This window comes from Podarcis melisellensis (genome assembly GCF_964234715.1).
Source record: "Podarcis melisellensis genome assembly, chromosome: 12".
NCBI classification, from domain to species: Eukaryota; Metazoa; Chordata; class Lepidosauria; order Squamata; family Lacertidae; genus Podarcis; species Podarcis melisellensis.
The window spans coordinates 8,812,025-8,834,140 of NC_138544.1; the positions used below are offsets into that span (position 1 = coordinate 8,812,025).

Sequence of the window (22,116 nt, forward strand, 5' to 3'; positions counted from 1 at the left end):
GCTCTGGTTTCACCAGAAGCGGCTTAGTCATGCTGGCCACATGACCCAGAAAAACTGTCTGCGGACAAATGTTGGCTCCCTCGGCCAGTAAAGCGTCACAACCCCAGAGTCGTTCATTGTCAGGGGTCCTTTACCTTTTTAAAGCAGAAATAAATGATTTCATTCTTTCAGACCACACTGCTTGTGGATTTCCATCTTCCAATGAGTTTTGTTTTGACTTTCCCATCTGACTCAAGGACTCAACCATGGATGTCAGTTCAGCTTATCCACTCCAATGTGACTTAATTGTCCATGGATCCCACGCTGAAAATCTGTTTTATATGAAAAGTAAGTTACTAGGCCTGTTGTGAGATGAAAATGAGAATTCTGGGGGTAAATATTTGTGTGTGTCTGCCATAAGATTTATACTTGCCTTTTAAAATTGTTTTCTGGCCAGAACCAGTGAGTTTTGCAGAACTCTGCAAATGCATTCCAGTAAGCTACTTACCGAACTTGTGAATGACATTATCATGCATTTTCTGCTTATCAGGCGAGGCAGGAGGAACCTTTGCCCTCCAGATGTTGCTGAATTACAAATTCTGTCATACCTGGCAACTAGCCATGCTTGCTAGAGCTGATGGGAGTTGTAATTAATCAACATCTGGAAGGCAGATCAGAAGCAGGGTATTAGGCTTTGAGGGTAGTTCACCTATATTAATGAATAAGATCACAGCAATTATTAGACAGTAATATTTGCTATTAAAAAGTACATCAGTCTGCAGCATTGTACAGTAAATAGAAGTTTTATTCTCTCCCAGCTCTGCAAGATTAGCACTGCCAACAGTCAGAGATCAGCTTATGATACAAGGAAGTAGTAACTATTTACAATTTACAGGAGTGTAAATTTATTCCCCACAAAATATAAGTACAAAAGCTAGGAATAAACAAATGAGGTACTGCAATTTGGATTCATTATAAAGCAAGTGCTTGAAAGAAATTGCCTTTAGCAAACAATCAAGAGATCAAATTGTGAGGGAGGGGGAAAAGTCGAAACAGGTTTAATTTACCAAGAACATCACCAAGGCCTCCTACCCACCCAAAGTATATTGCACAATTATTTCAGACGATAAAACTGTTAAAAATAAATAGGGCAGTCAAACCATTAATTCTTCAGAGAGATCCTGTGAGATCTGTATTGCAGTGAGGCAAAACATTTATTAAAAAATATTCTAAACCAAAATAGAAAACTGTGTTCAATATAAGCACTCCATCACCGCGTAAGACAATCTTTCAAGACAACTGTTTGATTACATTCATGCCCAGCCCACAACCCATCATTGTTCTTAATTTTGCTCATTTCACGTGGGGCAATGAATAGTAGTTCTTCTCCTGTCCATTCTTCATAGAGCTAGTATGGAGATATGATCAGATTTCAAAGGAGCGCCATTTGCTACAAAGTGCATGTGTTGCAAGTTCTTCAAGTGGACGATCGCAGCCAGGACTGGAAGGGAGGGATGATATGAAAAAATTTAAAAGCGCAAGTAAAAGCAAAGCAACAAACTAATTTACGATACAGAAAGACATAAAAGGTTTAAGAGGCAAGTTGAAAACCAACTACCCCACAGTTTAAAAAAGCAGTTTACTTGTGTGTGTTGCTTAATACAATTCAATATTACAATCTGGCCCACCAGCCAGATCCAGTCCACTCCCCTCCCCCCCTTAGTAAGTGAATGAAAAAGGCACAATGGCATGACAGAAAGACTGCAAGGGTCTTGGCTAGGCAGCAGGCACAATGTACTATGGGGCATGGAACAATATATCCAGAACAGTGGATGGCAGGGAAGACTATCTATCTATCTATCTATCTATCTATCTATCTATCTATCTAATCTATCCATCCATCCTGTTGTAGATGTTGTTACTACTACTACAATTATTATTATATGCATATGTATCCCTTATAAGTTCAGTTTTATTTCAGCTAAAATATGGGGTTGCGATATCTTCGAAACAGCTTTTCCTTTGGCTCACTTGACCTCACAGGTGATTTTAATGTTTTGTCGCTTTAGTCTACCCTGAAATGGCCAACGTAGCTGATCACATTTCATTCACAAGAGCTTCATATTATCTTGAGTAATTTCCATGTATAAATATATTGAAGCATATATATGGTCAAAATACTTTGTCCTCTGCAAGTTCCTTGGCTTCTGTAATCTAAGTTAAATAAATTTGTATTTCCAAAACGAACTTCTGCATAATCACATTTTGTACGCTTGACTTTAAATCATTATTTAAATTCTGAAGAACCTAGATTTATGTGGGAATTCAGTAGTTGGGGGGCTATGCAAAGTAGAACATGTAAAAATACAGAGGATAAACTTCCCACTTCTACAGCACTGGGACTTTCTGCAGACAGCTTGCTTCACATTTTCAGATTTCCTTCCAAAGCAATTTATAACTTGATTTTTTAGCTTCTTGTGAATTCAGTCCTATGCCAGATTTCAAAACGGATGTAGAATTCACAGGCAGCTAGAAAAAAAGGGGATAACTAGCCCTTCCTGACAGTTGTGAAAGACTAGTACAATCCATTTTGAATAATAAACCTATTACTGAATTTTTCTGGCTTGGAACTTAAGTTTTCCATTCCTTATTACATTTTGAGCACTAAAGTGAAAACTGACATTCATATATTTAGGCAAATAAAGGTCAAACTAAACATGACACTGGAAACGTGCAACAGGGTACCACTGTTGCTATTAAAATAAAAAATGCCAGGAGATCCAATCCAATATACTACATCTAGTTTGGTCTGCAGTATATCAGCAATTAGTACACAAGGTAAAGTGAGCCAAAATCAGTGCAACTTGTATCATAATCTTATGTTGATCTAATATTATGCATCAGATGTGTGAAGCTGCGAACATGTTCTTCAAAATAATCTCAAATTGGTCCAAGATCACACAAAAATGTTGTGGGATTAAGAAGTCCTCTTTACAAGTGCTTGCCTTGCCAAATAAATATGATAAGAACAAGTGTTCGGCATCCTTGTTAGTGGGAGGGACTAGTTATTACTGGATGGTAGCCAAAGCTTGTCATATTTACTTAAGTCTACAGATTTCAGTGGGTTTACTCTGTACAACTAACAGTGGATATCACTCACTATTATTAACAAACATTGTATGTACTAGGCAAAACCAAATATTGTATGTACCAGGCAACACTCACCCACATGCTAACTAAAAGCACTGATTGATGGCTTATTCAGAAGATGCCACTGCGAGGTGAGGTGAACTACAAAGCCAGGAAAAGAACAGCTTAGTGGGTTACTGTGTTAATAAAAGCAATGTGAGTTTAGATATGTTAGACATCTATTTCCACACTGTCAAACTTGTGGACATAGCAAGTGAGATGCCAGTGATTAGCCTTGTCATTTCTCTGCTCTGTACAGAGTTTGACATATGGGTGAAGGGTAAAAACAGCAATGGCAGCCAGCACTGGCACTGCTTTCCAGGGTAAACTAGAGCCAAGTATTGCCCGCTTCATGCAATGCACATGCACAATCCATGAACCTGCAGAAGTTTGCTTTTAAGCCTAGGATGCCTCGTTGCTGTTTCTTGCTACTTTTTCCTTCAGGTGGCTCAGGCAAAGGTCTACTAATTTCTACTAAAGCTGCTAGTATCAAAATAGGACTCCAGGGTAGGAACACATGGGACTTTATTTTGATAGACACAACATGAAATATTAGGCCTGGTACAGTGGTACCTCTGGTTACGAACTTAATTCGATCCGGAGGTCCGTTCTTAAGCTGAAACCGTTCTTATCCTGAGGCGCGCTTTCGCTAATGGGGCTTCCTGCTGGGTGCATGATTTCCATTCTCATCCTGGGGCAAAGTTTGCAACCAGGGGCAGCTACTTCCAGGTTAGTGGAGCTCGTAACCAGAAGCGTTCATAACCAGAAGCGTTCGTAACCAGAGGTACCACTGTATTCTATTTCCCCCATCTCGTCTAACAACTGCATGCAAAATTATAGAGCCAACAGAAAAGCACAAGTATTAGTATGTATTAAAGCACGATATGAAAGTAGCCAAACAGGAAAACCAACTGATGACAATGTTTCAATTTCCAAGCAGAATCCCACAAAATATAGTGTGCCACCGCTCAAATAGTTTCCCCATAATACTGAATTGAATTCAAATGGTACTCAGACACAGTTTTAGAACAAACCAATGGTAGCCACAAAAGGTAAATAAATTTGAATGGGATGCTGGCAGACTATTAAGTTTATTTCATATTTATTTCCCATCACATATAACTACCGCTTAAATTGTGAGCTGAAAAGGGAGAAACCCCATTTAAGCTGTTTTGCTCTGGGATCAATGTATTGTGTGAGCAAAAACAGATAGCAGCATCCTCTGAGCAAACAAGAAGAAGAAACAAAGAGAAAGAATTGACAATCATTCATGTGTCCAAGATCCATGAATGTATCTTGGTTTTATATGGCAAATTTTCCCTTCAGCAATTCCTACACTAAACCCTAGTGTTTAATAATAAAACAGAATGATAAACCTAATGCCTGGATAGTTCTATGATTGTGGACATTTATCACCTTCCTAAGCGGAGATCAATATTATAGGATTTATTAAATTACTTTAATTGAAAAGCATCTTCTTTTCAACATCACAGTTCCCAAGGTGGCATGTTAAGTAGGCTTTTGCATAGATGAGTAAAACTGTTGCGGACTTCTTCCATATTAACACTGACATTTTATAGGTTTCCCTGACTTGTAGTTGTAGTCCAACTGGAAGACAGATATATCAAGCAAAGTGCTGGTGTAGACATAACAGGAGATTTTTTTGTCATCACAATCAGCAAAGATGCACTCAGGGTCTTCCAACATTAAGGTGTTTATTGCTATCACTAAGAGCTTTCCTGCCCTGTGCGAAATCCTTACTTCCAAACACAAAATCCTTCTGCGGGAAAGTTAGGTGACCAATAATCAAAGGGCTTTAATGTTAAGACACACCTGAGAAGCTACTTTTATTTAGTATCTTACTATGGCTTACCAATGCCCGTGCATCTTCTCGTTCCAAGATCTTCTGTGCTTGGTCAGCAGGGAATTTCAGCACCGTGGTTATAACCTTTGCCATTGTCTAAAGAAGAGGTGTACAAAGTAATGAGCATGATAAGAATATGATCCGCTAAACAGCAGTTTCATTGATTTATAAAAGCACTGTATTTTTTGTAGTCCTTATGAAAGCATAGGAATGCATAAAGAATACTTGTGTCTTTCATAAAAATCTGTGGCAACCTAAGGCTAAGACTTTAAAATAAATGCACTACATTAAAAGCTAAGAGTCTGCAATCCAACATCACCAGCGACTTAAAATTCCCAGTGCTTTTGGCCAGAATAAATGATACAGAAATGGATTCCAAACGATCAGATTTAAAATAAGGCTGAGTACAAGGTCCAAACAACAATAAATTTAGTATTCCATCACTTAAGGCTTCAATACAAAAAAAATTCCTTCCAGTAGCACCTTAAAGGTGTATTAAGGCTTCAATGTTTTTGAAATAGTTGGTTGCAGATAAAGTCCAGATAAACCATATATTTACTCATATGCTATCCACTGAAAAGAAAGTTCAACTTAAAAGGAAGGCTCTTAACATTCTTTCCCACTGCTATATTTTTTGGAAAGAGAAAAATAATAATGTAGTATAGATGGCCTCATAGCAAGAAACATATAGTAAACAGTTTCATGAGTAAGAATGTGCTGGTGACTCTGGTATATGGTATTATTTGCTGAAGGTCCTGCTTGTAAGTGAAAAGGAAATTATTATTTTTTAATTAAAAAAAAATCTAAGAAGATGGTGACGGAACTATGTTGCGGCATGATTTGTTATCTGAAATTTTAACTCCAGCAGGGCAGTGCTGTTCACCTGACTTCCCAATGGAGAGCGTTGCTGCTGCTTGCTGAGAGGGAGACGACTGCAGTATGGAGAGCTCAGCTCAGCGCAAGCACAGCAGCAGGACCATCACATTGGCTCTGTTGCTGCACTGCTCAGTCCTCACCCTTGCGGTAAGTGGCATGCTGTTAGCAACCCAGGTGAACAATGCCCCTTGCCTGTGCTGCCCCACTGACTGCCCCACTCTCCACACTATGTTAATGAATTTATGGCTGCTCATTATTTCTCCCAGCCCATGCAAATTGATTGTGACCGGAGGTTGGGAACTTGCTGAAAGATGTAGCTGAAGGTTTAAACCTGAATCAGATTCAGGGATAGTTAAGAGACAAAACTGCAGGGAAGGTGGTCTGGAATCTCACTTGGAAGGGAATGGGGGACAGGAAGGAGCTATGGTTCCATGGGGGAGATGGAAATGAAGTTTGCGGGGAAACAGGGTTACATGAGTCCCACATCACAGGAGGAAGAGGGCTGGCATATGAGTATTTGGAAGGTCGGGGACAATAGCTCCATCACATTTGCAAAGAGGAGCCTATGAAACCTAAAGAAGGAGAGGACAGACTTGGGGCCTACTTTTATGCTAGCTAGCGAACCTTGAGATCAACCAAGCAGAGGCAGGTACAAAATAGCGGCTCAGCCAGTTGGACACACACATACACACACACATACATACATGTGCCTCTGAGTGCATGTTCAGCTCATAAATTTACCAATGCCAAAAGCAACTAGCAAGTCCTTTCACATAAAAGTCTGTTCCTGTATTCTTTTTCAGCAAGCTAATTTGGAGAGGGGGGATTTTTAGCTGTTGCTATTGTTATGACAACTGGGAGTTGGAAACTCCTGCGAATCTACTACAAGCTGCCCACCCTGGCCTATGGAGTGTAATATCCACTGAGAGTGGTCCTGTTTGAAAGTATTATATAGTTAGGAGATTTATAACCTACCCATCATCAATTCTGAAACCAGGATGGGGTACAACTAAAAAACTTTAATAACCAATTCCACACTTTAATCATGAAACACTAAAACAAATACATAAAAAAAAACTTTTCATAAATAGGAGATACCCTGTGTCGCCGCGGGGATTCGAACTGCCGACCTTACGATCAGCAAGTCCTAGGCACTGAGGTTTTACCCACAGCACCACCCGCGTCCCAATACTATCCAAGGTAGATGTGAGCAAGAACGGGCTCATCCCATGAGAGCATAATAATACTACAACCTGTACAGTTCTTCTTCTTCCTCGAAGTGACTGTTAACTTAATAAATATGTGCCTTGAATATGGGGGATACCTTTGTCTCACGACCCATCATGTACTCGAACAACACCTTCCTCAAGTATTCAAACTCCGTCGGTTCTCCAAAAAGAGAGACATCTGAATGGCAGAGGTTCCCATCTGCACAGACAAGAGACAGTGTTTTATACAATTGTATTTTACACAGATGTGCTACCATCAGTAGGCTCATCTCTCTTGACCAAACTGTAACATACAGACATAATGATTGTCACTTACCCGGATTACACTGCTTTTGTAAAGCGCATTTTACATTTTAACAAGAGGATTAAGTGGCTTGTTCTTAACTCTTGCCTCTGTACTCAAGACACTAACTTACCCTCTCCTTCAAATATATCGCCAGGCAGAGGCAGACCACTATTGTTTAAGCCCCTTCCTGGTAGCATGCTTGTGCCTCAGTGGGAAAGATGGATCTCCCAGTCCCTGAACTGTTTCTGTCCCAGCTGGTCAGTAAGAATTACTATTTAGCTTAAAGAATCAACATCTGAATTCAAACCCGCCCCCATCCCATTTTTCTTTTGTGTCATGTCTTTTAGATTGTAAGCCTGAGGGAAAGGACTGTCTTGTTTGAACTGATTTATGTAAGCTGGTCTGGTAGATATTCAGCTGAAATGCAGAGTACAAATGCTCTAAACAAACAAACCCTTCACAAGTAGGATCGGTTGAGTACACAAACCTCCTAACCCTAAGCGCTATCCTTTCCAGAGATTCATGATTCCCTTTTCCTATCCTATATCCAATAGCTCCTGCTTGATGTTAGAAGTAACTGCCAAAACAATGGAAAGTATAGGAATTGGGATAAATCCTTTAAGGTAGCACCAGAGAACCTTAGACCTAGCACAGTACCCAACTTGTCCTGCAAGGCCATAGCCCACAACGCCCCATCTCACCTGCCCAACATCATATGTAACATCAGGTGTCAGGCAAACATGGACATGGCTACAAAGGAAGAATAAGGAGTTCAAAGATTGCTTCTCATTGTCCCTTGGTAAGTAGGGCTGATTGGAACAGACAGGGAGATCCACTGAGATCAGCTGCACTAGGGAGTTCCCAACAGGAGCTCCTTAGTACAGCAGAAGAGGCTCGCTTTCTCTGTTTGGAGGAAGTGGTTTCTCTCCAAAGAGAAAAAGGTTCTAGTTGAAGGAAGCAGTTTAATCCAAACCTCCCACTCCAAAGAGAATTCAAAGGAGCTCCATGTAACCACAATCACTTCACCAGTCATTACAAAAGTCTTTTGAAGGTGTGCTCCCCAAACACCAATTGGGACAGGTGCCATTCACATGACGTCATTATGTCATCAGGTATTCTGCCCACCTGTTTATGTGTGACATACTCCTGGGGAAGGTGAGAAACCTGCATTATCAAATCCTGTGTAACCACTGAGGGTAGGGGCCAACTGGGGTTCTAGGCAACCAGATCTAACCATCTTACAGTATCTCTTGTATCACCACGACCACATTTTTATCAAGGATCAATATTCTACAAGGCTGCCATCTAGACTACAAACATGCATGCTCTCTCTCTCTCTCAGCAAATCTGGCTCCACCAGCCTGGAAAAGCCATCTCATTGGACCACCATCACCTCACTGCTTTGGAATTTAAAGCCTTCTTCTGTAGAACTGTGTTACCTGTATCAAGTCATTTGCATCTTTGGCTGCTGCTTATTACAACTTGATCCTTTGCTCCACTGCCCCACCCCCAACATGGAGATATGACAGTTCAGAAAGCAAACCCCACAGGACCCAGAGACCCTTTGAGACAACTGTGTGTGAGTGCGCAGGCATGTCCAAGTTTTACATCAAATGTTGAAGGACAAGGCTGGGAAAATATTTGCAATATATTGTATTAACTAAATTCTTACAAGTGTTTCTCCTAAGACTTCTAATCTAATCCTGTTTATGTTTCTTAGCAACATTGTTTTCATTAAAAAAATTTGCATGGTAACTGATATCTTAAAATGTTTTCTTCATAAAAACACAATATAAAAAGCAGAAGCATTCTAAGCATGCCATTAGACTAGCTGTCAGAGGGTAAGAGGAAAATATCTACATTCTTGGAGATTAAGCCGTGACTCTTGTTTTTCCATTTATGTTCACTTAAACTAAAAGTCCAAAAGTAGCAGATTTTACTTTCCTAGTTACGTGTGGATTTTAACATTTTATGCACAAACATAATTGCTGATGGAATTCAGCAAACACTCGTGGCTATCACTGGAAATCCCTTGCTAAAACTAGAGGATTGTTAAACTAAAGCACCCTCTCTCCAGGATGAGACTGCAGTATGAAAACACCTACAGCCCAACTCTCAATCATACTGTAGTTGTACTTTGGCTTGCTGACATTGCAGCAGGCATCATTAATCCCAAGATTTGAGGAGATCTAAAACATGTCTTCAATACCTGATTTCTGGAAAAGTATGAACTACACATGTATCAAAATGTTAGCTACTGGTTATACCTTAATTTTGATATTCTCCATCTTGCTCACATGCACACATAAATACATGTGGCAAACATGCTTACATGTCACACTCATTTTCCATGAAGTAAAATTATACTAAAGGACAAAAAAACATTAAAATTAAAGAATAAACCATAATCTGCATCAGGAACTGCATTACTGCAACACATGTCTATTTACGGCTTTGAAGGTCTAGTCGTCAGGGTATGTAAGCAATTGGAATGAAAATGACTGAAAATATGAACTATGTTCTATTTGTGATTTCAATGTAGCAATTTTTCCACAAGGGAATACTTATATATATTGCATGTGATCCATGAGGTGGACATTGGAACGCAACTAATCTTACAGTTACAGATCATGCAAAATCACTTCATTTTTAAAAAATATGTATTTGTGTAAAAAGATTCAGAACTGCCCTACTGAACAATATTTCAGCATAACATCTTTCATCTGATATATGCAAACTTTTAGGGTCAACAGTATAGGAAGGGGTCTAGATACATGGCAAAATCTGTATAGCTCAGTTCGACGCAAATGAACAAAGTGGCATGGAACTGAGAGACTATTAACAAGTGTTAACAAGGCCTTCCATACCTGACCACACAACCATAAAAGTCTGAAGACTAACTTTTGGCCTTAAATTTATCTATCACCCTAAATTTTGTTAGCTCAGTGGGGTTTACTCCCAGGTAAGAGTACATATATTTGCAGCCCTAGTTAGGTTTGCAGGTATTCTCTTAGGCTTTATTCTGTAGCTCAGTGCCAAGACAAACATTCCTCACCTCTGTAAGGCGACGCAACTGTTGTGACATACATATTCTTCTCGTAATTTTTCAACCGGTCTTGTAGTGTATGAATCTAAGAATAAAGTGATGGATGAGGAGGATAAAACAAACATAACGGAGATGACTCGGAATATGTTTCAACTTTGAGGTGTATTGAGTGTACGAGAAAGCAGTTACCAAACCGTGTCTGTCTGCCCCACCCACTACTGGTGACAACCCAGGGTGTTAAATATTATCTCTTTATCTAGCTCACTTAAACTTACCATGTAAATATTTGTTAGTGTGCATTAGACATGTAAAGGGACGCGGGTGGCATTATAATAATAATGTGCTCCTAAGGAATAATCATGGGATGTGGGTGGCGCTGTGGGTTAAACCACAGAGCCTAGGGCTTGCTGATCAGAAGTTTGGCAGTTCGAATCCCCACGATGGGGTGAGCTCCCATTGCTCGGTCCCTGCTCCTGCCAACCTAGCAGTTCGAAAGAATGTCAGAGTGCAAGTAGATAAATAGGTACTGCTCCGGCGGGAAGGTAAACAGCGTTTCCATGCACTGCTCTGGTTCACCAGAAGCGGCTTAGTCATGCTGGCCACATGACCCGGAAGCTGTAAGCTGGCTCCCTCGGCCAATAAAGTGAGATGAGCGTCGCAACCCCAGAGTCAGCCATGATTGGACCTAATGGTCAGGGGTCCCTTTACCTTTACCTACTAGACATGTTGGGAAATATTAGCAAAGATGAGGGTTTTCTGTCTGCCTTTCTTTCTGTCTAATTTAAGATCTGATAAAGATCTGATAAAAGTAGACCTGGCCACGAGTCTCCTGGGAAGCAGAGAGGGGCTGGCTAGCACTATACTGACCACTGTCCAAACTGTCCTCTCATCTGGTATTTGAGCACTTGTTATCTGACCACTTCAGTTTCATAGTCTTACTGTTTTTTTCTGTTTGCAGAAAGAGCGTTTTTTGTTGATTGCAACCGATGAGTGGTTCTGTTCTGTATTGAGGTTTGAAATACAGTCAAACCTTGGTTCCCAAATGCCTCCATTTTGGAGCGTTTCGGCTCCCGAACGCTGAAAACCCAGAAGTAATTGTTCCAGTTTTCGAACGTTTTTTGGAAGCTGAATGTTCGACGCAGCTTCCGCTTGAGTGCAGGAAGGTCCTGCAGCCAATTAGAAGGCGCACCTTGGTTGTCAAACATTTCGGAAGTCAAACGGGTTTCAGTAACAGATTATGTTTGGCAACCAAGGTTTGACTGTAGAGTCAAAGGTTATTTGAGCTTGGTTTTGATTGTTGCAAACTGATTCCTTTTAGGGCTTAGGAGTGTCGTACTTTTAATAGCCTGGTGATGATGAGCAGACTGATTCTGTGTTTAATGGCACTATACTATGCATGTTTACTCAAAAGTATGTTCAATAAGATGGGACGCGGGTGGCGCTGTGGGTTAAACCACAGAACCTAGGACTTGCCGATCAGAAGGTCAGCGGTTCGAATCCCCGCGATGGGGTGAGCTCCCGTTGCTCGGTCCCTGCTCCTGTCAACATAGCAGTTCAAAAGCACGTCAAAGTGCAAGTAGATAAATAGGTACCGCTCCGGTGAGAAGGTAAACGCTGCCCTGTGTGCTGCCCTGGTTCGCCAGAAGCGGCTTAGTCATGCTGGCCATATGACCCGGAAGCTGTCTGTGGACAAACGCTGGCTCCCTCGGCCAAAAAAGCGAGATGAGCGCCGTAACCCCAGAGTCGGTCACAACTGGACCTAACAGTCAGGGGTCCCTTTACCTTTACCTAAGTTCAATAAGGCCTACTTCCATGAAATGGGATATAGGGTTGCAGCCTAGGTAGCCTTTTATAACCTTTTCAAATTATACCTCGAAAATGCTTTAATGTGCCCAAGAGCTAAAGTTCCTTCTTTTTTTTATCAGATTCTTACCTGCTCTATGAATTCCTGTTCTTTCAGCTTTGAATCACTGACAAGAGTTGTCTTCTGGGCTAGCTGGGCCTGAAACACAACCAGAAACATATATGAAAATGTGCACTACAAACACTTAATTTATTACTTTTCATCAAAATTGTAAACAGCATCAAAGGAAAAATTGACATTATGCTAGTGGTAAAGATGAAGCCAATCTTACCTGAAGTTCAGCTATTGTTACCTAAAACAGAAAAATGAACATTTAATAAAATGTATTTGCTTCATACCCTGCCAAATAAAACAAAAAGCACTGCAGGATATTTTTCATCCATATGAATTGCCATTAATTCCTGATTAACTCTCCATTATCTATTTCTCTGATTCATAATCTTATTGCAAAATCTGAGATGGTATATATTACTATTTGGTACAAAGAAATTTGTCTTGCAGTTTTTTTATCACATAAAAGCAGTTTTGAGGAGAACAAATAATTATAATAGTTTAGTCACACCCAAAATACAGCTTGAAATAAATCTAAGTGGTACAAGGAAACTATTCAAACGAGAGACTTAAGTAACTATTAAATGAATTCCTAAATAAGTAATATACATATTTTCTTGTGAACAATTTGCTTTCATCATAATCTCTATTAGTTGAGAGCCATGAAGACTGGGTTTTTTCTTTATGCTAAACTCCCACGGTCATTACATGAACTTACAGCCCATTTTAAATTAATGAGACATGAGGGTACATAAATGGTTGCAAAAGAACATTATCAAAGAAACTACAAATTTTGGTTAAATTGTGACGCTAAATTGTAATCCTACTATTCAAAAGGATAAAATACAACATATATAATATATGGGTAAAGGGCAATCTGAACACGCAGTTTCAAATGCGAGCAATAAAAGGGGTGAAATATTTTTTCCACCCCAGGATGCCGACTCTCGTCTTAGGAGATGAGGGTTTCAACCAAACGATTGAAGGGGGGGGGTAGGCACATACAGAACTTGATTTTTATTTGCATGTTAGGATATGGTCCCAAAGCTACTCATTCTCCCTGTACTACTACAGTAGGTGGTATGTGGTACCAAACCAATTCATAGGCAATAATTAGCCTGCAGCACTTGACGTGTTGGTTGTAGCTCCAGGGCTTTTACACTCTCCATTTAGGGCGATTGAACCCTGGGTTTCAACAGCCGAACAGTGAACTCGCAGCATAAAATAGCTGGATGAATGGCTTCTCAGACATGGCAATGCTGTCATGTACTTATCCGTCCCTATGGAACTGGCATACTTATGGTAAGCAAACTCCAAGCCAATCTGCAAGGTTGCGCCACCGAACCCTCCAATTCTGACTGTAGCATTTTCTGGGAATAGAGCACCATAAGTTGTCGGGAACAGGTTGAAGGTAGTCTCTTATTGTGGGGCTGGAATCCTGCTCCTTACTAGCACCTCCAGATGATGTGGTCTTCAGCACCTGAGCGGACCATGTTAACCTCCATATCCACAGCTAGCTGCAAGTATGTGATGTCGTTCTAATCACATGCTTCACAAAAGTGCTTGGGAGGTACAGTGGTGCCCCGCAAGATGAACGCCTCGCAAGACGGAAAACCCGCTAGACGAAAGGGTTTTCCGTTTTGGAGGCGCTTCGCAAAACGAATTTCCCTATGGGGTTGCTTCGCAAGACGAAAAAATCTTGCAAATCCCCGCGGTTTTTTCCGCTTTTTTCCCCCTTTTCCTGAGCCACTAAGCCGCTTAACAGCTGATCCGCTGATAAGCCGCTTAACAGCTGATCGTTAGAAGCCGCTACACCGCTGTAGCGCTAATCCGCTAAGCTGTCAATGGGCTTGCTTCGCAAGACAAAAAAACCGCTAGACAAAGAGAATCGCGGAACAGATTACTTTTGTCTTGCGAGGCACCACTGTATTCAACTATGTCTTACTCAGGGTAGACCCACTGAAATTAATCAACTTAACTTACGGTTATATTCATTAAATTCAATGGGTCAACTCTGAGTATAGCTTCATTGAATGCTGTCGCTTATTTCCCAATCTCTCTAATTTCAAAGGAAACCAAGTGCAACTAACTTAGTCTTGAACCAAGCGTATATATTACTAACTGATTTACTACTGAAATAAAACTAAGATATCAAAGAATAGATCAGTTTCCATAGTTAATATTATTTGGCTCTGTAGCATAGAACAGCAATTGCTTCAAATGTGATAGACAATTGTGGCAATAAACGATAAAAAACAGCCAAACACCTTTGCCAATTGTTAGATCAAAAGAAGGTTAAAATACTCTAAAGTCTAACAAAATATTTCTATTAAAACTCTGAAGGTAAGCTAAGATACAAGCAAAGAACCACAATAAATTCCTAAGTAAAATATTGTAAAATACTGTTTTCTAACTTACTTCACCACTGTTCCAGCTTTCTTCATCTGCCAGTCTTTGTTTGTACTCCTCCTGCAATTTCTCCAGCTGGTTCTGAAGCTCATTTACTTTTTCTGTCATTTCTTCTTCTCGAGTCTTCAGAACAAAATAAATAAATACAACCATTATTTTATATACTTCACAATTAGGAGACAATCTGGCTTCCATCAGCTTTAGCTACGAGAACTTTAACTGCGAAAGTACTGAATTATACACGAATACTGGATGAAATTGCGCTCTGACTTTTAGAAACTCAAAAACAAGCAATACCATATATACCTCAAGGATTTCTTCATACTTTTTCACTGTTCTTTGTAGGTCATCATCTTTTTCTAGCAACTTTTTATGTAACTGAGTTATCTCTGCGTGGTGACTTTCTATGAGTTCAGATTCAACCTCCTGAGCTTTACCTGTGAAAAATGGTCAACAGTGTTTATATATCACATTTTAACTGGAATGCTATTTTAATTGAATTAGCAGCAATACATTCTAGATACATTCAAAAAACTGAATACTACAGTAAAAGAAGAAACTCTAAAGAATAATCATTAAAAAACGCTATTAGAATCTAATGAGATGTCGACATGTCAAAACATAATTGATAACATATTCCTTTTCTTATTTTGGCATACAAGGTGTCTTCTTTCACACTAGAGTAGGTTGGGTCAAACAAGCCAGTATCATGTTAAAATCAGTAGGCAAGATTATGCTTTGAGTAGTAAGCAATGAATTAAACTTCACTCAAAGGTTTTACTGCTTATCTATCACCTCTTTCTCTACTTTTTTTTTTACAGCTGTTAGTACAGTTGGAACTCCCCACTCCAATACAGAGCCATTGAATCCCTAATTCTTACTAAAAAGCTAAACAGATGTTATGGTACTTTCAACCTATCTGAACTTCATACTTGTTAACCTATTGGCACAATTTATTATCAGATATATATGCAAAATTAATATATTTACATTAATGAGTTTGCGTATGTGTGTGTGTATGTACACACACACACACACACACACACACACACACACACGATAAGCATTCAAATCTAGGGCAAGAATAGAGGGGAATTCATGGCTTGTTATCATGCCCCTGACTGTTCTGTCTATGAATGTTCTTTCTTCTAAATTGATCTTATAGGAATGGATCTGATGGTTGAATTTACAAGAGATATAGCCGTTTAAAATCAACACAAGATACTGTTCCAACTCACTGATTGTTTCTTTTACGGCTGTTTCTATTTCTTGGTCCTTTTGTGCCATCTGGGTATTGAATTCCCTCATCAACTGCTTTAATGTGGAGTTGTGCTTCAATTCAATGTCCTCCTGTTCATATCTACAAAGGTACAGCAAAATAAGTCCAGATTTTCTAGGGCAGATATGGCAATTCAAAAGTAAAGCAAAAAAGCATATTAATTTCCAACAGAGAGATTTGAGAGCCTGCCAAGCATAAGATTGTGTTAAAATAAATGGCTTTCACTAACAGTTTTTCTTTACATTTGTATGGTTATCTGTATGACTGAGACAATAGTTACTGAAAAGAGAAAAATAATTCATTAAGAAAAATGTTACCAAATAAATTTTTTTGTGAAAACATACTGAGGATAAAATTTCATCTACCTATGATAATTGAAAAATGTGCCCAGATAAGGCTATAAAAAGGAGGATTTGCTCCAAGTGCAGCTTATACAAATCCAATTAATTTTGTTAGGGCAAATTAAATAATTTAATTACACCATGTAAACATAACCTGATATTTGACCTGCAAACTCCTAAGGCTTTTGGGACAATGTAGAACAAGGATGTAGACCCAGCAATCTTCCCCTTTGAGGCACATGAAATGAAACCAAGAAACAACTAAGTTTCCAGCTGCTATAGTTTCCAGCTGCATCCAAACCAGCCAGAATATTAAATTTGGATAAATGGGAAAGTATGGTTAGAGACTTCTTGGTTTGATTATTAAAGTGAGATAAAGGGATGAATTAAGGAGCTTGTGTACTGAGGGCAGAGAATAAGGTTCACTTGAGCCTTTTTAAATGGAGTTACAATTGCCCAAATGCAGCCAAGGACTTGTTTTCCATATGATTTGCTATGAATTTGAAGGATTTATTTTGCCAATGCTGATTATGATTAATAGAGGTTTCATATATCAAGGGACGTGGGTGGCGCTGTAAGTTAAACCACAGAGCCTAGGGCTTACCGATCAGAAGGTCGCCGGTTCGAATCCCCGTGATGGGGTGAGCTCCCATTGCTCAGTCCCAGCTCCTGCCCACCTAGCAGTTCTAAAGCACATCAAAGTGCAAGTAGATAAATAGGTACCACTCTGGCGGGAAGGTAAATAGCGTTTCCGTGCGTTGCTCTGGTTCGCCAGAAGCGGCTTAGTCATGCTGGCCACATGACCTGGAAGCTGTAGGCCAGCTCCCTCGGCCAGTAAAGTGAGATAAGCGCTGCAACCCCAGAGTCGTCCGCGACTGGACCTAACGGTCAGGGGTCCCTTTCCCTTTACATCAAGCAGTTTGGACATAAAGTTACGTAATGTCAACTTTTCTTATTTTATACAGTGTTACTGCTCATGCAGGAGCTTACTGATAATTTTTTGGACTACTACTAGAACTTACTTTATTTTTTGTTCCATTTCTTCTACCGATTCTTTTTTCATTATCTCCAGCTCCTGCTGATGTTCCTTCCGCAGGATGCGCAAATCCTTCTGTAGCCTATTGACATCTTTGGCAAGTTTCTGTTTCTCCCGCTCAGTCTCCTCCACTTTAGCTTGCAAATCCTTTTGCTCGATGTGCAGATCATCAAGCTGTTTCTGAAGCTCAAAGACCGATCTACTCTTTTCTTCTGTGCTTTCTTTCAAGTCTTTTATAAGGCCATTTCTTTCCTCCAGCTGCTGTTGGAGTCCCTGCAAATTTTCATCATGTTTTGAAATAGTATCTCCCATCTCAATTCTGTTCAGTTCTCTCTCTTTTGTTAAAGTCTCGTCCAAACTGTGTATCTTTTGTTGCAAAGACTGCCTCTCTCCCTCCTTTTCTTGCAGCTTTTCCTGCAAGTCTTTAATCATACCCTCCATATTTTGCTCTTTTTGTTCTTTGGTTTTCAATTCTTCTTGGATAGCTGCATGCTTCTTAATTTGCTCCTCAAGTGCTTGTTGAAGCTTTTCAAGGTCTTCTTGCTCCTTTTTACAGAGTTCTTCTTGTTGATGCTGAGCCTCTAGCTTTGAAACACTACTTGCTTTTTGTTCCTCCTCATACATCTTTAGCTGTCTCTCCTTTTCCAATAAATCTTTTTGTAAACCATCTATTTTTAATTCATACATCTGTTGCATGTTCCCTAATGCACATACTTTGTCTTGTTCTGTGGAAACTTTTAAGGTTTCTACCTTCTGTATCATCTCCTTTTCTAACTCAGAATTGATTGATCTAATTTTGCCTTCTAAATACGTAATCTTGTCTTCTTTGTCTTGCAACTGTTGCTTTAACTGCTGTTCCATCTCTTGTCTATATTGCTGTTCCCTTTCTTCCATTTGAGATGTCAGTTGCTTCTTAATAGAAGCAATTTTTTGTTCCGCCTTTTTTTTCAGGTCTCCTATTTTAGCAGTGGTTTCTGAAGTAAGCCTCTCTTCCAAAGACTTTAATTCTTCCTCTTTGCTTTTCATTAAAGCCACTTTTGTTTCTTCAAATTCTTTTGATTTTTCCCCAAGGTCAACTTCCATGGTCTGCATTTTCTTTTCAAAAAGTAGTACTTCTTGTTCCATCTCTTTAAGCCTTTTATCCTTTTCCATAACTGCCACCTGAGTTTGTTGAAGCTCTTGTGCCAGCTCTTTTTGCGCACTGTTCTGCTCATTGTGCCTTTTGAGTTCGTCCATTAAGGAATCATTTTCTGCTGTTTTCCGAGTGATGTGTTCTTCTAGCTCAGCAATTCTTGCTGTATGGATTTTTAACTCGGCAACCAAATCAGACTCTTGTTTTTCTCTTCTAATCTGCTTTTGTTCCAGTAAGCCTTTCAAATGTTCTATGTGTTTGGTTTGCTTATCACACACTTCCTTCATTTTATTCAATTCCTCTTCTTTCTCAATAGCTTGGTTATTACTTAGTTCAACTTTGTTTTGTAGTTCTTTAATTATGTTATGATTCTGTGTAAATCTTGACTGGGCTTTCTTCTTCCACTCTGACATCTTGTTCATCCAGTGGTCTACCTGTTCAAGAGCAGTTGCTTTTTCCTGACTCAGTGTTTCAATTCTGGAAGACAATTCTTGCACCTCATTCAACAGCTGAAGTCGATTTTCTTTGTGTTGCTTGTTTAACTGAGTTGTAGCAGCATCTTTTTCTGATTTGTCGATTTCAAGCTTGAGATTTAACTCACTGACAAGTTTGTTAAGATCAGTGATCTCTGCCTTCTTTTCATTTAGCTCCTCCTTCAGAGAAGTGACAGCATTAATATGTTCAGACAATTCTTTCTTCAATTGTGTGATGAAAGTTTCTTTCTCTGTTGCTGCTTCCTGCTGGTGTCCTCCTTCTTTTTGCAATTGCTCTTTTTCTGTTACGAGTCTGTCAATATCCACTTTCATAGACATTATCAAGTTTTCCTTTTCTTGCAAGTGTTGTTTTGATTCTTTGAAGCAGCTGGTTAAAGTATCACGACTCTCTCTTATTTGCTTAAGTTGAGCTTCTAGGTCAGGAATTTTACAGGTTTTAATTAATATTGCTTCTTTTATTTTTGTTGAGCAATTGTGACAGTGTACAACTCTAGAAATTGCCGAAGAAATTTTTTCATTGCATTTCTCAAGCAGTTCAGTGATTTTTATTTCTAGGAAAGATTCTGCTTTCTGCCGGTAATCCTCTAGTTGTGTAGCTATATCCCTTGCAAACTTCTCAAATTCCGCTTTTTTTTGTTGAAGCTCCAAATGTTTGTCCTCCAGTTTTTTCTCATAATCTTCACACTCTTTAGAATGTGACAATTTCAGAGCCTTGAGTTGTTCATCATATGTTTTCAACTTCTCTGCCAGCTCACTGACTTTGTTCTTCTCTTTTTCTCCTGCTGCTTTTACTTCACTAAGCTGTTCCTGGACTTCTATCTTCTCCTTCAGAGACAAACTAAGGTCATCCTCTAGTTTCTCAAGTTGCTTTTTCAAATCAGTTTCTCTCTGCGTCAAAACTGTCACTTGAGCTGATGTCTGCTGTAGCTGTTCTTGCAACTCATTCAACAATTTGTCCCTCTCTGTCCGTTCATTCTTTAACCGAGTAATATCTGCATTTCTGTCCTCTCTTTCAATACTGAAGGTGGCCAGTTTCTGTTTCAGGTCTCCTACTTCTTGATCTTTCTCTTGCAACTCCATTTCATGCTTTTCTCCAAGTTCTTCAGCCATCTGACTCAGCTTCTTCTCCCAGGTTTGGACAACTTCTTCTAGTTCTTGTTTGTGAGCTTCAAGCAGGCTTTCTAGTTGTTCCTTCTGATTCTTCTCCAGTTTTGACACGGCATCATCAATTCCAGTTGAACTGGCATGGGCCATTTCCAGCATTTTTGCATTGAATTGCTTCTCTTTCTGACTAAATTCCAACTGTTTATTCTCCATCTCCTTTTTGAGTTTTGCTTCCTGCTCTGAAAGTTTCTTCTTGAATCTCTCTTGCATTTCCTTGGATTTTCCTTTAACTTTCTCCATTTGTGTCTCTTGTTGCTTAAATCTGATTTCATATTCACTCTTTAAAGCACTAATTTCTGCCTCTTTGGCTGATAGCTGCTGTCCAAGATTCTCAATTTGTTGATTCAATAGCCCTTTTGTTTGTTCAAGCTCCTTTTCCTTATCAGTAAAATGACTCTTTGCCTGATTTACCTCTTCTCTAAGATCTCTTAACTGTGATTCATGCTGTTCTGTAAGAGATGACACTTTCTGCTGATTTTCTTTCTTTTGCTCCTCAAGTTCACATTTCAGATCATGTACCTCGGATATCCGAATCTTTAATTCAGCTTTGAGTTCATTCAGTTCAGCTTGGGTTTTTACAATCTGTTCATCAAGACGTGATTTTTCAGCGTCTACATTTCCCAGCTTTTGCTGCAAATCTATTAACTTTTGTTCGTAAATGTTTGCTTGTTCTCTGGCCATGCTCTCCTTGGACTGAAAAAGGCCATCTAGTTCAGTAGACTTTTCTTTGCATTCAATTTCAGCCTTTCTAAGAGATTCCTTCAGTGTTTTCAAATGCTCTTCCAATTCCACTTGGCATTTCTCTTTTTCTTCCAAGAGTAGCTTGAGTTGACTAATTTCATCTTTAAATGTTTTCTCCATGACTTCCTTATCTTTAAAGATAGTTTCAACTTGTTCCTTATGATGGATCTTCTGTTGCTCCAGCTTCCCCTCAAACTCTAGCTTTGCTCTATCTGCATCATCTTTTAATATCGACAAACGCTGTTCAAGATCTTGGCGAATTTTTAGTGTGTCTGATAACTCAGAAGAGAGTGCTTCTAGCTCGGTTTGTTTCACATCAAGCTTTTCTAAAGTTTTTTCGTTCATCTCTTCTATATGGCCGTGAAATTGAGTCTCTTTCTCTTTCAATACTTTATTCACTTCATCCAGCTGCATTTTCAATTTGTCCATTTCTGACTGCTTCTGCCGTGTTAATGTATCAAGTTTTTCTGCCCAAACTTGTTGTTCTTGCCGTTTCACATCCTCAAGCTCTTCTCTATGTTTTTCAACCATGGCAGTGATTTCTTTATTGTGCCTGTTGTTTTCTGATTCTATTTGAGCAGTCAGTTCCTCCAACTGGCGGTCATTCTGCGAACACTTTGGAAGGGAACTTTCCAATTCTAGAATTCTCTGTTTAAAAGATTGGTTGAAAAATATCATCAATCCCTTTTTCTGTGACTGACTCCTACTTGAATATAATACTTTAATGAAATTATTACTATGAGCTATACATTTCAAAACATTATGACATAATCCATCCAAAATTAAGTACTTTCAAATCCCATTGATGGGCGCGTTAAACATATGCTCCGCTGCCTCCCATGTGAATCAATAGAACTCCAAAGTGCTGAACTTTGGCTGGATTGCACCCTTAATAGGTGCCAATTGATGTAGCCTTGATGTACAAAAGGAGAGTGGGGAAATATTACTGGACCCAAAGCTGAGGAAAACTTCCAGAACCACTACATACCTTTCTCATTAAAGTGGAATAAAGTCAAATAGCAAGGGGGGGGTCTCAAATTCCATCACAATGAATAATAACAAGAACAATTTGAATCTTCAAAGTATGACCAAGATAAGAAAGTCCTTAACAAAATATTTCTTCAAAAGAGCTAACT

At 39.3% G+C, this 22,116-nt stretch overlaps 1 protein-coding gene and 1 long non-coding RNA gene across 6 annotated transcripts in view; one reads left to right on the plus strand and one right to left on the minus strand.

Moving 5' to 3' along the window:
- Positions 1–763: 763 nt before the first annotated feature.
- Positions 764–22,116, minus strand: part of GOLGA4 (golgin A4) — a 52,923-nt gene continuing 31,570 nt past the window's right edge. For 4 of the 5 annotated variants that reach the window (XM_081930968.1, XM_081930965.1, XM_081930967.1 and 1 more), the window contains 11 exons: positions 17,436–21,628; positions 16,032–16,153; positions 15,100–15,230; positions 14,803–14,916; positions 12,605–12,625; positions 12,403–12,471; positions 10,479–10,554; positions 7,233–7,336; positions 5,042–5,128; positions 3,205–3,270; positions 764–1,480 (listed from right to left, as the gene is read on the minus strand). In XM_081930968.1, the coding sequence (XP_081787094.1) occupies positions 3,241–3,270; positions 5,042–5,128; positions 7,233–7,336; positions 10,479–10,554; positions 12,403–12,471; positions 12,605–12,625; positions 14,803–14,916; positions 15,100–15,230; positions 16,032–16,153; positions 17,436–21,628 (4,947 nt within the window). In that variant the 3' untranslated portion in view covers positions 764–1,480; positions 3,205–3,240. The remainder of the gene's footprint in view (positions 1,481–3,204; positions 3,271–5,041; positions 5,129–7,232; positions 7,337–10,478; positions 10,555–12,402; positions 12,472–12,604; positions 12,626–14,802; positions 14,917–15,099; positions 15,231–16,031; positions 16,154–17,435; positions 21,629–22,116) is intronic. The other variant, XM_081930966.1, reaches the window with a different exon arrangement.
- On the plus strand, positions 5,138–7,226 carry LOC309380958. Its single transcript, XR_014173225.1, has 3 exons — positions 5,138–5,481; positions 5,533–7,009; positions 7,081–7,226. It is a non-coding gene; the product is annotated as an uncharacterized lncRNA (long non-coding RNA).